This window comes from Babylonia areolata, chromosome 12, assembly GCF_041734735.1.
Source record: "Babylonia areolata isolate BAREFJ2019XMU chromosome 12, ASM4173473v1, whole genome shotgun sequence".
Lineage (NCBI taxonomy): Eukaryota > Metazoa > Mollusca > Gastropoda > Neogastropoda > Buccinidae > Babylonia > Babylonia areolata.
Genome location: NC_134887.1, coordinates 1,313,162 through 1,332,326, shown reverse-complemented (window position 1 = coordinate 1,332,326; position 19,165 = coordinate 1,313,162). Strand labels below are relative to the sequence as shown.

At 50.5% G+C, this 19,165-nt stretch overlaps 1 protein-coding gene across 1 annotated transcript in view; it reads right to left on the bottom strand.

Moving 5' to 3' along the window:
• Window positions 1-1,600: 1,600 nt before the first annotated feature.
• Window positions 1,601-19,165, bottom strand: part of LOC143288299 (THO complex subunit 6 homolog) — a 50,679-nt gene continuing 33,114 nt past the window's right edge. The window contains exons 8-14 of the mRNA XM_076596650.1: window positions 17,848-17,922; window positions 12,642-12,744; window positions 10,244-10,296; window positions 9,552-9,620; window positions 7,269-7,382; window positions 4,544-4,678; window positions 1,601-1,870 (exon numbers count right to left, since the gene is read on the bottom strand). Of these exons, the coding sequence (XP_076452765.1) occupies window positions 1,760-1,870; window positions 4,544-4,678; window positions 7,269-7,382; window positions 9,552-9,620; window positions 10,244-10,296; window positions 12,642-12,744; window positions 17,848-17,922 (660 nt within the window). The 3' untranslated portion in view covers window positions 1,601-1,759. The remainder of the gene's footprint in view (window positions 1,871-4,543; window positions 4,679-7,268; window positions 7,383-9,551; window positions 9,621-10,243; window positions 10,297-12,641; window positions 12,745-17,847; window positions 17,923-19,165) is intronic.

Below are 19,165 nucleotides of genomic sequence, written 5' to 3'. Positions count from 1 at the left end.
TCTGTCCTGTCCTCAGGTCTGTCTGTCTGTTCTCAGGTCTGTCTGTCTGTTCTCAGGTCTGTCTGTCCACAGGTCTGTCTGTCTGTCCTGTCCACAGGTCTGTCTGTCTGTTCTCAGGTCTGTCTGTCTGTCCTGTCCACAGGTCTGTCTGTCTGTCAACCGGTCTGTCTGTCTGGCCACAGGTCTGTCTGTCTGTCTACAGGTCTGTCTGTCTGTCAACAGGTCTGTCTGTCTGTCCACAGGTCTGTCTGTCTGTCTGTCCACAGGTCGGTCTGTCTGTTCTCAGGTCTGTCTGTCTGTTCACAGGTCTGTCTGTCTGTCCACAGGTCTGTCTGTCTGTCCTGTCCACAGGTCTGTCTGTCTGTTCTCAGGTCTGTCTGTCTGTTCACAGGTCTGTCTGTCTATCCTGTCCACAGGTCGGTTGGTCTGTCCTGTCCACAGGTCTGTCTGTCTGTTCTCAGGTCTGTCTGTCTGTTCACAGGTCTGTCTGTCTGTCCTGTCCACAGGTCGGTCGGTCTGTCTGTCCTGTCCACAGGTCTGTCTGTCTGTCCTCAGGTCTGTCTGTCTGTTCACAGGTCTGTCTGTCTGTCCTGTCCACAGGTCGGTCGGTCTGTCTGTCCTGTCCACAGGTCTGTCTGTCTGTTCTCAGGTCTGTCTGTCTGTTCACAGGTCTGTCTGTCTGTCCTGTCCACAGGTCGGTCGGTCTGTCTGTCCTGTCCACAGGTCTGTCTGTCTGTTCTCAGGTCTGTCTGTCTGTCCACAGGTCTGTCTGTCTGTCTGTCCACAGGTCTGTCTGTCTGTCTGTCCTCAGGTCTGTCTGTCTGTCCTGTCCACAGGTCTGTCTGTCTGTCTGTCCACAGGTCTGTCTGTCTGTTCTCAGGTCTGTCTGTCTGTTCACAGGTCTGTCTGTCTGTCTGTCCTCAGGTCTGTCTGTCTGTCTGTCCACAGGTCGGTCGGTCTGTCTGTTCTCAGGTCTGTCTGTCTGTCCACAGGTCTGTCTGTCTGTCTGTCCACAGGTCGGTCGGTCTGTCTGTCCTGTCCACAGGTCTGTCTGTTCTCAGGTCTGTCTGTCATCAAGTCTGTCTGTCTGTCCTCAGGTCGGTCTGGCATCAGGTCTGTCTGTCCTGTCCACAGGTCGGTCTGTCTGTCATCAGGTCTGTCTGTCCTGTCCACAGGTCGGTCTGTCATCAGGTCTGTCTGTCCTGTCCACAAGTCGGTCTGTCATCAGGTCTGTCTGTCCTGTCCACAGGTCGGTCTGTCATCAGGTCTGTCTGTCCTGTCCACAAGTCGGTCTGTCATCAGGTCTGTCTGTCCTGTCCACAGGTCGGTCTGTCTGTCCTGTCCACAGGTCGGTCTGTCTGTCCTATCCACAGGTCGGTCTGTCATCAGGTCTGTCTGTCCTGTCCACAAGTCGGTCTGTCATCAGGTCTGTCTGTCCTGTCCACAGGTCGGTCTGTCATCAGGTCTGTCTGTCCTGTCCACAAGTCGGTCTGTCATCAGGTCTGTCTGTCCTGTCCACAGGTCAGTCTGTCTGTCCTGTCCACAAGTCGGTCTGTCATCAGGTCTGTCTGTCCTGTCCACAAGTCGGTCTGTTCTCAGGTCTGTCTGTCCTGTCCACAGGTCTGTCTGTCTGTCTGTCCACAGGTCGGTCGGTCTGTCTGTCCTCAGGTCTGTCTGTCCTGTCCACAGGTCTGTCTGTCTGTGCTCAGGTCTGTCTGTCTGTCCTAAACTCAGTTGAGTAAGACATGTGCAGCCATGGTCAGTGAGTCAGCGTGCCGGACTTGTGCAGGTTGAAGACAAAGGAGAAGGCCTTGTAGCCAAAGTTAATGCAGCAGTCCACATGGGGGCTGCTTCCTGATATACACAGCACCTGGACAGTCACCACATCATCATGTCATCACTGGACAGTCACCACATCATCATGTCATCACTGGACAGTCACCACATCATGTCATCACTGGACAGTCACCACATCATCATGTCATCACTGGACAGTCACCACATCATCATGTCATCACTGGACAGTCACCACATCATGTCATCACTGGACACAGTCACCACATCATCATGTCATCACTGGACAGTCACCACATCATCATGTCATCACTGGACAGTCACTACATCATCATGTCATCACTGGAAGTCACCACATCATGTCATCACTGGACAGTCACCACATCGTCATGTCATCACTGGACACAGTCACCACATCATGTTATCACTGGACACAGTCACCACATCATGATGTCATCACTGGACACAGTCACCACATCATCATGTCATCACTGGACACAGTCACCACATCACGTTATCACTGGACACAGTCACCACATCATCATGTCATCACTGGACACAGTCACCACATCATGTTATCACTGGACACAGTCACCACATCATCATGTCATCACTGGACAGTCACCACATCATCATGTCATCACTGGACACAGTCACCACATCATCATGTCATCACTGGACAGTCACCACATCATGTTATCACTGGACACAGTCACCACCACATCATGTCATCACTGGACAGTCACCACATCATGTTATCACTGGACACAGTCACCACATCATGTTATCACTGGACACAGTCACCACCACATCATGTCATCACTGGACACAGTCACCACATCATGTTATCACTGGACACAGTCACCACATCATGATGTCATCACTGGACACAGTCACCACATCATCATGTCATCACTGGACAGTCACCACATCATCATGTCATCACTGGACAGTCACCACATCATCATGTCATCACTGGACACAGTCACCACATCATGTTATCACTGGACACAGTCACCACATCATGATATCACTGGACACAGTCACCACATCATCATGTCATCACTGGACAGTCACCACATCATGTTATCACTGGACACAGTCACCACATCATGATATCACTGGACACAGTCACCACATCATCATGTCATCACTGGACAGTCACCACCACATCATGTCATCACTGGACAGTCACCACATCATCATGTCATCACTGGACAGTCACCACATCATCATGTCATCACTGGACAGTCACCACATCATCATGTCATCACTGGACACAGTCACTACATCATCATGTCATCACTGGACAGTCACCACATCATCATGTCATCACTGGACACAGTCACCACATCATCATGTCATCACTGGACAGTCACCACGTCATCATGTCATCACTGGACACAGTCACCACATCATCATGTCATCACTGGACAGTCACCACGTCATCATGTCATCACTGGACACAGTCACTACATCATCATGTCATCACTGGACAGTCACCACATCATGTTATCACTGGACACAGTCACCACATCATCATGTCATCACTGGACACAGTCACCACATCATCATGTCATCACTGGACACAGTCACCACATCATGTCATCACTGGACAGTCACCACATCATGTCATCACTGGACACAGTCACCACATCATCATGTCATCACTGGACAGTCACCACATCATCATGTCATCACTGGACACAGTCACCACATCATCATGTCATCACTGGACACAGTCACCACATCATCATGTTATCACTGGACACAGTCACCACATCATCATGTCATCACTGGACACAGTCACCACATCATCATGTCATCACTGGACACAGTCACCACATCATGTCATCACTGGACAGTCACCACATCGTCATGTCATCACTGGACACAGTCACCACATCATCATGTCATCACTGGACAGTCACCATGTCATCACTGGACACAGTCACCACATCATCATGTCATCACTGGACACAGTCACCACATCATGTTATCACTGGACACAGTCACCACATCATCATGTCATCACTGGACACAGTCACCACATCATCATGTTATCACTGGACAGTCACCACATCATCATGTCATCACTGGACACAGTCACCACATCATCATGTCATCACTGGACACAGTCACCACATCATCATGTTATCACTGGACACAGTCACCACATCATCATGTTATCACTGGACACAGTCACCACATGTTATCACTGGACAGTCACCACATCATCATGTTATCACTGGAGACAGTCACCACATCATCATGTTATCACTGGACACACACAGTGTGTTTGAGTGTTACTGAGTGTGCAGAGCGTGTGACTGGCTGTGCAGTGGGTGTGAAAATGGTGTGACTGGGTGTGCAGTGGGTGTGTAGATGGCATGCATTGGGTGTGAGTGGGTATCTAGATGGCGTGCATTGGGTGTGAGTGGGTGTGTAGATGGCGTGCATTGGGTATGAGTGGGTATGCAGAGGGTGTGAGTGGGTGTGCAGAGGGCGTGCAGTGGGTATGAGTGGGTATGCAGAGGGTGTGAGTGGGTGTGCAGATGGCGTGCATTGGGTATGAGTGGGTATGCAGAGGGTGTGAGTGGGTGTACAGAGGGCGTGCAGTGGGTATGAGTGGGTATGCAGAGGGTATGAGTGGGTATGCAGAGGGTGTGAGTGGGTGTGCAGATGGCGTGCACTGGGTATGAGTGGGTATGCAGAGGGTGTGAGTGGGTGTACAGAGGGCGTGCAGCACCTTGGTGGATGGGGAGGGGGCTGCAGTGTTGAGGGCCAGGCTGAAGACACAGGATGGGGTGCAGGGGACACTGGTCCGCAGAGAGCCGTCCAACCTCCACTGGTTCATCACCGGCGTTGTCCCCGCCGACAGGATCTGCACACATACCACACCGCTCAGCTCCACTTGCCTTCCCCTCTCCCTGTTCCCCTCTTCCTCTTCCCTCTCCTCTGTTCCCCTCTTTCCGGTTCCCCTCTCCCCTGTTCCCTTCTCCTCTGTTCCCCTCTCCCCTGTTCCCTTCTCCTCTGTTCCCCTCTTCCCGGTTCCCCTCTCCCCTGTTCCCTTCTCCTCTGTTCCCCTCTCCCCTGTTCCCCTCTCCCCTGTTCCCCTCTCCCATGTTCCCTTCTCCTCTGTTCCCCTCTCCCATGTTCCCTTCTCCTCTGTTCCCCTCTTCCCTCTCCTCTGTTCCCCTCTTCCCTCTCCTCTGTTCCCCTCTCCCCTGTTCCCTTCTCTGTTCCCCTCTTCCCTCTCCTCTGTTCCCCTCTTCCCTCTCCTCTGTTCCCCTGTTCCCCTCTCCCATGTTCCCTTCTCCTCTGTTCCCCTCTTCCCTCTCCTCTGTTCCCCTCTCCCGTCTTCCCTTCTCCACTGTTCCCCTCTTCCCCTCTCTCCCATTTCCCTCTCCCCTGTGGTGCAGTGTGACATGGTGCGGTGTGACGTGGTGCGGTGTGACGTGGTGTGGTGTGACGTGCGGTGTGACGTGGTGTGATGTGGTGCGGTGTGACGTGGTGCGGTGTGATGTGGTGCGGTGTGACGTGGCGCGGTGTGATGTGGTGCGGTGTGATGTGGTGCGGTGTGACGTGTGGTGTGACGTGGTGCGGTGTGACGTGGTGCGGTGTGATGTGTGGTGTGACGTGGTGCGGTGTGACGTGGTGGTGCGGTGTGACGTGGTGCGGTGTGGTTCCCTCTCCTCTGTTCCCCTCTCCTCTGTTCCCCTCTTCCCTCTTCTCTGTTCCCCTCTTCCCTCTCCCCTGTTCCCCTCTCCTCTGTTCCCCTCTCCTCTGTTCCCCTCTTTCCCTATTCCCTCTCCCCTGTTCCCCTCTTCCCTCCTCTTCCCTCTCCTCTGTTCCCCTCTTCCCTCTCCCCTGTTCCCCTCCCCCTCTTCCCTCTCCCCTTGTTCCCCTCTCCCCTGTTCCCCTCATCTTCCCTCTCCTCTGTTCCCCTCTTCCCTCTCCCCCTGTTCCCCTCCCCCTCTTCCCTCTCCTCTGTTCCCCTCTTCCCTCCTCTTCCCTCTCCTCTGTTCCCCTCCCCTATTCCCTCTCCCCTGTTCCCTCCTCTTCCCTCTCCCCTGTTCCCCTCTCCGCTGTTCCCCTCTTCCCTCTCCCCTGTTCCCCTCTCCCCTGTTCCCCTCTTCCCTCCTCTTCCCTCTCCTCTGTTCCCCTCCCCCTATTCCCTCTCCCCTGTTCCCTCCTCTTCCCTCTCCCCTGTTCCCTCCTCTTCCCTCTCCCCTGTTCCCCTCTCCCCTGTTCCCCTCTTCCCTCTCCCCTGTTCCCCTCTTTCCTCTTCCCATCTTCCTGTTCCCCGGTGCGGTGTGATGTTGTGTGTTGTGACGTGGTGTGGTGCGGTGTGACGTGGTGCGGTGTGACGTGATGTGGTGCGGTGTGACGTGGTGCGGTATGACGTGGTGCGGTGTGACGTGGTGCGGTGTGACGTGGTGCGGTGTGACGTGGTGCGGTGTGACGTGGTGCGGTGTGACGTGGTGCGGTGTGACGTGGTGCGGTGTGACGTAGTGTGGTGCGGTGTGACGTAGTGTGTTGTGGTGTGACGTAGTGCGGTGTGACGTGGTGCGGTGTGACGTGGTGCGGTGTGACGTGGTGCGGTGTGACGTGGTGCGGTGTGACGTGGTGCGGTGTGACGTGGTGCGGTGTGACGTAGTGTGGTGCGGTGTGACGTAGTGTGGTGCGGTGTGACGTAGTGTGGTGCGGTGTGACGTGGTGCGGTATGACGTGGTGCAGTGTGACGTGGTGTGGTGTGACATGGTGCGGTATGATGTGGTGCGGTGTGATGTAGTGCAGTGTGACGTGGTGCGGTGTGACGTGGTACGGTGTGACATGGTGCGGTGTGACATGGTGTGGTGTGACATGGTGTGGTGTGACGTGGTGTGGTGTGACATGGTGTGGTGTGACGTGGTGCGGTGTGACGTAGTGTGGTGTGACGTAGTGCGGTGTGACGTTCTGTGGTGTGACGTGGTGGTGCAGTGTGACATGGTGCGGTGTGACGTGGTGCGGTGTGACATGGTGCGGTGTGACGTGGTGCGGTGTGACGTGGTGCAGTGTGATGTGGTGCGGTGTGATGTGGTGCGGTGTGACGTGGTGGTGCAGTGTGATGTGGTGCGGTGTGACATGGTGCGGTGTGATGTGGTGTGCTGTACGGCTACTCACAAACTCGTCGTGAAACAGAGCAACATTCTGACAAGCAGCAGGCGTGTGGAAGATGGTGGTGGGAGACAGGGTGCGGTGTGATGTGGTGGTGCGGTGTGATGTGGTGCGGTGTGACGTGGTGCAGTGTGACGTGGTGTGCTGTACGGCTACTCACAAACTCGTCGTGAAACAGAGCAACATTCTGACAAGCTGCAGGCGTGTGGAAGATGGTGGTGGGAGACAGGGTGCGGTGTGATGTGGTGGTGCGGTGTGATGTGGTGCGGTGTGACGTGGTGCAGTGTGACGTGGTGTGCTGTACGGCTACTCACAAACTCGTCGTGAAACAGAGCAACATTCTGACAAGCTGCAGGCGTGTGGAAGATGGTGGTGGGAGACAGGGTGCGCAGGTGCCAGGCTGACATCGCAGGACCTCCACCACACACCTGTCAGCATTGTCATCATCACTGTCATATTCACTGTCATCATCATCAATGACACCATCATCATCATCACCGCTGTAATCGTCAGTGTCATAGTCGTCACTGTCATCATCATAATCATCATTATCCCAGTCACCTTCATTGTCACCATCATTCTTGTCGTCATTATGATTACTGTTATCATCATCATTTACATCATCACACCTGTCTCGATAATTGTTGTCATCATCTTCACATCATAATCATCATCACCACCAACATCATCATCATCATCCTTCACCTGTCATCATCATCATCATTAGTAACATCATCATCCCCACCATTATCATCATCAATAAATACTGTCATCATCACCACCATTATCAAAATCATCATCATCACATCATTACTATCATCATCACCAACATTAGGCTATCAAAATCATCATCATCATATCATTACTATCATCATCATCACCACCATTATCATAATCAATATATACTATCATCATCATTTTTTCACCATTATCATAATCATCACTCTCATCTGTCATCATCTGCTTACATATCTTTAATTAGTCTTGTAAATAATACTATTGATAATGGAGGAGAGAGACAAACAGGACACAGATGGAGGAGAGAGAGAGAGACAAACAGGACACAGATGGAGGAGAGAGAGACAAACAGGACACAGATGGAGGAGAGAGAGAGAGAGACAAACAGGACACAGATGGAGGAGAGAGAGAGAGAGACAAACAGGACACAGATGGAGGAGAGAGAGAGAGACAAACAGGACACAGATGGAGGAGAGAGAGAGAGACAAACAGGACACAGATGGAGGAGAGAGAGAGAGACAAACAGGACACAGATGGAGGAGAGAGAGAGACAAACAGGACACAGATGGAGGAGAGAGAGAGAGAGAGACAAACAGGACACAGATGGAGGAGAGAGAGAGACAAACAGGACACAGATGGAGGAGAGAGAGAGAGACAAACAGGACACAGATGGAGGAGAGAGAGAGACAAACAGGACACAGATGGAGGAGAGAGAGAGAGACAAACAGGACACAGATGGAGGAGAGAGAGAGAGAGACAAACAGGACACAGATGGAGGAGAGAGAGAGAGAGACAAACAGGACACAGATGGAGGAGAAAGACAGAGAGACAAACAGGACACAGATGGAGGAGAGAGAGAGAGACAAACAGGACACAGATGGAGGAGAGAGAGAGAGACAAACAGGACACAGATGGAGGAGAGAGAGAGAGACAAACAGGACACAGATGGAGGAGAGAGAGAGAGAGACAAACAGGACACAGATGGAGGAGAGAGAGAGAGAGACAAACAGGACACAGATGGAGGAGAAAGAGAGAGAGACAAACAGGACACAGATGGAGGAGAGAGAGAGAGACAAACAGGACACAGATGGAGGAGAGAGAGAGAGAGACAAACAGGACACAGATGGAGGGAGGAGAGAGACAAACAGGACACAGATGGAGGAGAGAGAGAGAGACAAACAGGACACAGATGGAGGAGAGAGAGAGAGAGACAAACAGGACACAGATGGAGGGAGGAGAGAGACAAACAGGACACAGATGGAGGAGAGAGAGAGAGACAAACAGGACACAGATGGAGGAGAGAGAGAGAGACAAACAGGACACAGATGGAGGAGAGAGAGAGAGAGACAAACAGGACACAGATGGAGGAGAGAGAGAGAGAGACAAACAGGACACAGATGGAGGAGAAAGAGAGAGAGACAAACAGGACACAGATGGAGGAGAGAGAGAGAGACAAACAGGACACAGATGGAGGAGAGAGAGAGAGAGACAAACAGGACACAGATGGAGGGAGGAGAGAGACAAACAGGACACAGATGGAGGAGAGAGAGAGAGACAAACAGGACACAGATGGAGGAGAGAGAGAGAGAGACAAACAGGACACAGATGGAGGGAGGAGAGAGACAAACAGGACACAGATGGAGGAGAGAGAGAGAGACAAACAGGACACAGATGGAGGAGAGAGAGAGAGACAAACAGGACACAGATGGAGGAGAGAGAGAGAGAGACAAACAGGACACAGATGGAGGAGAGAGAGAGAGACAAACAGGACACAGATGGAGGGAGGAGAGAGACAAACAGGACACAGATGGAGGAAGGAAGGAGAACAATGAGTGAAGGAGAAAAGCAACAGGACTCACCACCCAGCCTTCCTCAGGGTCCAGCGCCAGGCAGCGCAGCCACTTCCCCATCAGTGGTCTGCTGCACAGCTGTCACACACACTGACTGTCACAAAGCTGTCACACACACTGACTGTCACACAGCTGTCACACACACTGACTGTCACACAGCTGTCACACACACTGACTGTCACACAGCTGTCACACACACTGACGTCACACAGCTGTCACACACACTGACTGTCACACAGCTGTCACACACACTGACTGTCACACACACTGACTGTCACACAGTGACTGACTCATAGTGACTGACTCACACACACAGTGACTGACACACAGTGACTGACTCACACACACAGCTGACTCACACACACAGTGACTGACTCACACACACAGTGACTGACACACAGTGACTGACTCACACACACAGTGACTGACTCACACACACAGTGACTGACTCACACACACAGTGACTGTCACACACAGTGACTGACTCACACACAGCTGTCACACACACACACACACAGTGACACACACACACAGTGACTGACACACACACACAGTGACACACACACACAGTGACTCACTCACACATACATACACACACACACATACACGCACACAACACACATACAAACACACACACACACACATGTACATACAACACACACAAACAAACACACGTACACACAACACACAAACACACACACCTCATGTTTGCTGGGCTCCAGACAGTGCACAGTCTCTGCTGAACATCTGACGTCTGAAATCATCACCACAGCCACAGTTACACACACACACACACACACACACACACACACACACAGACTGACAGAGAGAGAGACAGAAGGAGGGAGACAGAGATTGAGTGTCTGTGTGTATCTCAGTGTGTGTTTGTGTACGCTCATACACACACACACACACACAAACTCAACATATGCACACACACACACATACACACAGACACATACCACCCCCACACACAAACACACACTCACATTATGACATCATCATCATCATCATCATAATAATAATGGTATTTATATAGCGCTTAATCTTGTGCAGGGACAAATCAAATCGCTTTCGCACCAGTCATTCACACATCCAACCAGACACACAACACACACACACAGAGACAAATACCACACACACACACACACACACACACACACACACACACTCACATATACCACCCAGACACATATACACACGCACACTCATCCGGAATAATCTACTGCTAGCGTCTGACTCGGGACAGATCTCCCTTCTCACTCTTCTCGACTTGTCAGCCGCCTTTGACACGGTAGACCATTCAATCCTTCTTTCCCGACTTCATCTTACATTTGGTATCAACGGTGCTGTCCTAAACTGGTTCAAATCTTATCTCACTGATCGATTCCAGTCTGTCATTGTTGATAATTTCCAGTCTGAACCCATTAAAATTGAACATGATGTCCCACAGGGATCTGTTTTAGGCCCAGTGCTCTTCACACTGTACACTGCTCCTCTCGCTGAAATTATCAACTGCCATAATGTCAGTCATCATTCTTATGCTGATGACACTCAACTCCAGAAGAGTGATAACCCTGAAAAATTGTCGTTGGTCTTGCAAGAAACATCCAACTCCTTCCTGGACATACAAAACTGGATGACTCTAACACACACGGACAAAACTGAAGCAATGATCACAGGAACTAAATAAAAACTCTCTTCCATCACAACTGACACAATCAAACTTGGCAGTACATCCATCCCTCTTTCCAGTTCAGTCAGGAACCTCGGCGTTGTCCTTGACAACACACTGTCCATGCAAAAATTTATCAGTCAGACATGTCAATCCTGCTACTGTCAATTGCGGTGCATCAGTTCCATCTGGAAATATCTGTCCACTGACGCAACATCTAGACTTGTCGTTTCTCTCATTCTCTCTCGCCTTGACTACTGTAACTCTATTGTCTGGTTTGCCTGCTTCACCCATTCAGTCCCTTCAGTGCATACAAAACTCTGCTGCCCGACTCATCCTCAGAAAGAAAAGATCTGAGCACATCACTCCTATTTTGCAACATCTCCACTGGCTCCCTGTCTCACACAGAATAAAGTACAAGATCAGCACTCTATGTCATAAATGTATTCACAAATCTGCCCCTTCCTATCTCTGGCTGCCTTCATCTCCACACTCCATCTCGCTCTCTACAATCGGCTTCGGATCCACTCTGTTTACACATACCCAGATTCAAACATTCGAGTGTTGGCCGCCGTTATTTCTCTGTCTCTGGACCTTGCAATTGGAAGTAACTTCCACTTTTGCTTCATCAAGTCTCCGCACTCAGCTCTTTCAAGTCTGGCCTTAAAACCCACCTCTTCCCAAAATAGCCTCCCTTCTCTGCCTCTTCCTCGTCTTCAGTTTCTCCAGTTTTAGAGTTATGCATGTGTCTGAATGACTGGTGCGAAAGCGCTTTGATTTGTCTGTGCACAAGACTCAGTGCTATATAAATATCATTATTATTATTATTATTATTATCATTATTTATATACCACCCAGACACATACACACCATATATACACACACACATACCACCCAGACACACACTCACACACACACACACATATACCACCCTGATAACCACAAACATGCACACACACACATATACCTCCCAGACACACACACATACACACACACACACATATACCTCCCAGACACACACATACACACACACACACACATATACCTCCCAGACACACACACACACACACATACCTCCCAGACACACACACACACACACACACATATACCACACGCACACACAACACACACAAATACATCTCCCAGACACACACACACACACAACACACATACATAGACACACACACAAACACATCACACATACACACACATATGAACCTCACACACCAAAAAAAAAAAAACCCCACACACACAATACAAATGAAGACAGACACACACACAAACACAAAACACATACACACACATATCTCATACACACACACACACACACACACACACACACACACACACACAACACACACACATATATATCTCTTTCACCTACACACACACAGTACCCCCCACCCCTCCACACACACACTGACCCCATGTGCGAACAGTGCCATCCTCAGACGCCGATACACATTCCTGACCCTCGTTCCTGATCAGAACTTTGTGGATGTAGTCTGTATGGCCCTCCATCGCTGTCTGTAACACACACCACTGTCTGTAACACCTCTGTAACACCTCTCAAACGCTGCTCTCTGTAACACCTCTCAAACGCTGCTGTCTGTAACACACCTCTGGAACACTGTTGTCTGTAACACACCTCTGTAACACTGTTGTCTGTAACACACCTCTGTAACGCTGTTGTCTGTAACACACCTCTGTAACACTGTTGTCTGTAACACACCTCTGTAACTCTGGAACACAGCACAACAGCCCTCACCACTACATACCACAACACAACACACCACTACAGAACATAACACCCCACACCACTACAGAACACAACACCCCACACCACTACAGAACACAACACAACACCCCACACCACTACAGAACACAACACAACACCCCACACCACTACAGAACACAACACAACACCCCACACCACTACAGAACACAACACCCCACACCACTACAGAACACAACACAACACCCCACACCACTACAGAACACAACACAACACACCACTACAGAACACAACACCCCACACCACTACAGAACACAACACAACACCCCACACCACTACAGAACACAACACACCACACCACTACAGAACACAACACAACACACCACACCACTACAGAACACAACACCCCACACCACTACAGAACACAACACAACACCCCACACCACTACAGAACACAACACAACACCCCACACCACTACAGAACACAACACAACACCCCACACCACTACAGAACACAACACAACACCCCACACCACTACAGAACACAACACAACACACCACTACAGAACACAACACCCCACACCACTACAGAACACGACACAACACACCACTACAGAACACAACACAACACCCCACACCACTACAGAACACAACACAACACCCCACACCACTACAGAACACAGCACAACACCCCACACCACTACAGAACACAACACAACACACCACACCACTACAGAACACAACACAACACACCACACCACTACAGAACACAACACCCCACACCACTACAGAACACAACACAACACCCCACACCACTACAGAACACAACACCCCACACCACTACAGAACACAACACAACACCCCACACCACTACAGAACACAACACCCCACACCACTACAGAACACAACACAACACCCCACACCACTACAGAACATAACACCCCACACCACTACAGAACACAACACAACACCCCACACCACTACAGAACACAACACAACACCCCACACCACTACAGAACACAACACAACACCCCACACCACTACAGAACACAACACAACACCCCACACCACTACAGAACACAGCACAACACACCACTACAGAACACAACACAACACACCACTACAGAACACAACACAACACACCACACCACTACAGAACACAACACAACACCCCACACCACTACAGAACACAACACAACACACCACTACAGAACACAACACCCCACACCACTACAGAACACAACACAACACCCCACACCACTACAGAACACAACACAACACCCCACACCACTACAGAACACAACACAACACACCACTACAGAACACAACACCCCACACCACTACAGAACACAACACAACACCCCACACCACTACAGAACACAACACAACACACCACTACAGAACACAACACCCCACACCACTACAGAACACAGCACAACACCCCACACCACTACAGAACACAACACCCCACACCACTACAGAACACAACACAACACACCACTACAGAACACAACACCCCACACCACTACAGAACACAACACAACACCCCACACCACTACAGAACACAACACAACACCCCACACCACTACAGAACACAACACAACACACCACACCACTACAGAACACAACACAACACCCCACACCACTACAGAACACAACACAACACCCCACACCACTACAGAACAAAACACCCCACACCACTACAGAACACAACACAACACCCCACACCACTACAGAACACAACACCCCACACCACTACAGAACAAAACACCCCACACCACTACAGAACACAACACAACACCCCACACCACTACAGAACACAACACAACACCCCACACCACTACAGAACACAACACCCCACACCACTACAGAACACAACACCCCACACCACACCACTACAGAACACAACACCCCACACCACTACAGAACACAACACAACACCCCACACCACTACAGAACACAACACCCCACACCACTACAGAACACAACACAACACCCCACACCACTACAGAACACAACACAACACCCCACACCACTACAGAACACAACACAACACCCCACACCACTACAGAACACAGCACAACACCCCACACCACTACAGAACACAACACAACACACCACTACAGAACACAACACAACACACCACTACAGAACACAACACAACACCCCACACCACTACAGAACACAACACAACACCCCACACCACTACAGAACACAACACCCCACACCACTACAGAACACAACACAACACCCCACACCACTACAGAACACAACACCCCACACCACTACAGAACACAACACAACACCCCACACCACTACAGAACACAACACAACACACCACTACAGAACACAACACCCCACACCACTACAGAACACAACACAACACCCCACACCACTACAGAACACAACACAACACACCACTACAGAACACAACACAACACACCACACCACTACAGAACACAACACCCCACACCACTACAGAACACAACACAACACCCCACACCACTACAGAACACAACACAACACCCCACACCACTACAGAACACAACACAACACCCCACACCACTACAGAACACAACACAACACCCCACACCACTACAGAACACAACACAACACACCACTACAGAACACAACACCCCACACCACTACAGAACACGACACAACACACCACTACAGAACACAACACAACACCCCACACCACTACAGAACACAACACAACACACCACTACAGAACACAACACAACACCCCACACCACTACAGAACACAACACCCCACACCACTACAGAACACAACACAACACCCCACACCACTACAGAACACAACACCCCACACCACTACAGAACACAACACAACACCCCACACCACTACAGAACATAACACCCCACACCACTACAGAACACAACACAACACCCCACACCACTACAGAACACAACACAACACCCCACACCACTACAGAACACAACACAACACCCCACACCACTACAGAACACAACACAACACCCCACACCACTACAGAACACAGCACAACACCCCACACCACTACAGAACACAGCACAACACACCACTACAGAACACAACACACCACTACAGAACACAACACAACACACCACACCACTACAGAACACAACACAACACCCCACACCACTACAGAACACAACACAACACACCACTACAGAACACAACACCCCACACCACTACAGAACACAACACAACACCCCACACCACTACAGAACACAACACAACACCCCACACCACTACAGAACACAACACAACACACCACTACAGAACACAACACCCCACACCACTACAGAACACAACACAACACCCCACACCACTACAGAACACAACACAACACACCACTACAGAACACAACACCCCACACCACTACAGAACACAGCACAACACCCCACACCACTACAGAACACAACACCCCACACCACTACAGAACACAACACAACACACCACTACAGAACACAACACCCCACACCACTACAGAACACAACACAACACCCCACACCACTACAGAACACAACACAACACCCCACACCACTACAGAACACAACACAACACAACACACCACTACAGAACACAACACAACACCCCACACCACTACAGAACACAACACAACACCCCACACCACTACAGAACAAAACACCCCACACCACTACAGAACACAACACAACACCCCACACCACTACAGAACACAACACCCCACACCACTACAGAACAAAACACCCCACACCACTACAGAACACAACACAACACCCCACACCACTACAGAACACAACACAACACCCCACACCACTACAGAACACAACACCCCACACCACTACAGAACACAACACCCCACACCACACCACTACAGAACACAACACCCACACCACACCACTACAGAACACAACACAACACCCCACACCACTACAGAACACAACACACCACACCACTACAGAACACAGCACAACACCCCACACCACTACAGAACATAACACCCCACACCACTACAGAACACAACACCCCACACCACACCACTACAGAACACAACACAACACACCACACCACTACACAACACAACACCCCACACCACTACAGAACACAACACCCCACACCACTACAGAACACAACACAACACCCCACACCACTACAGAACACAACACCCCACACCACACCACTACAGAACACAACACAACACCCCACACCACTACAGAACATAACACCCCACACCACTACAGAACACAACACCCCACACCACACCACTACAGAACACAACACCCCACACCACACCACTACAGAACAAAACACAACACCCCACACCACTACAGAACACGACACCCCACACCACTACAGAACACGACACAACACACCACTACAGAACAAAACACCCCACACCACTACAGAACACGACACACCACACCACTACAGAACACAACACCCCACACCACTACAGAACACGACACAACACACCACTACAGAACAAAACACCCCACACCACTACAGAACACAACACCCCACACCACACCACTACAGAACACAACACCCCACACCACTACAGAACACAACACCCCACACCACTACAGAACACAACACCCCACACCACTACAGAACACAGCACAACACTCCACACCACACTCACCAAGTACACAGCACTGCCCACAGACACACTCACCAAGTACACAGCACTGCCCACAGACACACTCACCAAGTACACAGCACTGCCCACAGACACACTCACCAAGTACACAGCACTGCCCACAGACACACTCACCAAGTACACAGCACTGCCCACAGACACACTCACCAAGTACACAGCACTGCCCACAGACACACTCACCAAGTACACAGCACTGCCCTCAGACACACTCACCAAGTACACAGCACTGCCCTCAGACACACTCACCAAGTACTGGCCGGCCTCCATGTCCCACACGTGTATCTTGCGGTCTCCAGCTCCTGCGTACAGCCGCCGTGTGGCCTGCAACACAACGCTCAACGCTGTACAGTCCCCTCTGCTGGCCACTTGTCTTCCCCTAACCTGCCTGCACCCTTCCACCCACCCCTCTCTACCTCCACCCATTACCCACTCATTACAGACCCCTCCCTCCTCCCCTCATTACAGACCCCTCCCTCCCTCCCTCCCCTCATTACAGACCCCCCCTCCCTCCCTCCCCTCATTACAGACCCCTCCCTCGCCTCATTACAGACCCCTCCCTACCTCCCCTCATTACAGACCCCTCCCTACCTCCCCTCATTACAGACCCCTCCCTACCTCCCCTCATTACAGACCCCTCCCTCCCCTCATTACAGACCCCTCCCTACCTCCCCTCATTACAGACCCCTCCCTCCCCTCATTACAGACCCCTCCCTACCTCCCCTCATTACAGACCCCTCCCTACCTCCCCTCATTACAGACCCCTCCCTACCTCCCCTCATTACAGACCCCTCCCTCCCCTCATTACAGACCCCTCCCTACCTCCCCTCATTACAGACCCCTCCCTCCCCTCATTACAGACCCCTCCCTACCTCCCCTCATTACAGACCCCTCCCTCCCCTCATTACAGACCCCTCCCTACCTCCCCTTGTTATCCATGATCTGCATAGACCCTGCTCTGTGTGTGTGTGTGTGTGTGTGTGTGTGTGTGTGTGTGTGCGTGTGTAGTATAGTTTTTGGTTGTGCTGATATATATATATATATCTCTTTTTTTTCTCTCTCTTGTATGTTTTCATGTGTTGTTGTGTGTCATTGTGCACTACTGTGAGTGAGTTATTTCATGGGAGGCAACCAAAGCCCATTATATGGGGAGTTTGCACCATATAATTTTTTTTTATATATTACTACATATTATACATATTATTATTATTATCATTATTATATTATCATTATTATTATCATTATTATCATCCAATCGCAATGACCCAGATATACCGTCATTTCCTGTCAATGTCACCATGATCATAATCATTATCATCCTATTCTTGTAACCATCACAACTGAAACAATGACCAATTACAAACTCTACAAAAGAGGCCAATAAACAAATAACACTGTCACGGCTCGTGACGGTTGATATGCTTGTGTTCATGTGCAACTCTCTTTTCCATCCCTTCTCCCCCTTTCTCTCCCTCCCTCTCCTCTCTCTCTCTCCCTTCTCCCCCTTTTTCCATCCCTCTCCTTCACCCCCCCTCTGTCCCCTTTCATGCTTTTACACGTGCATATC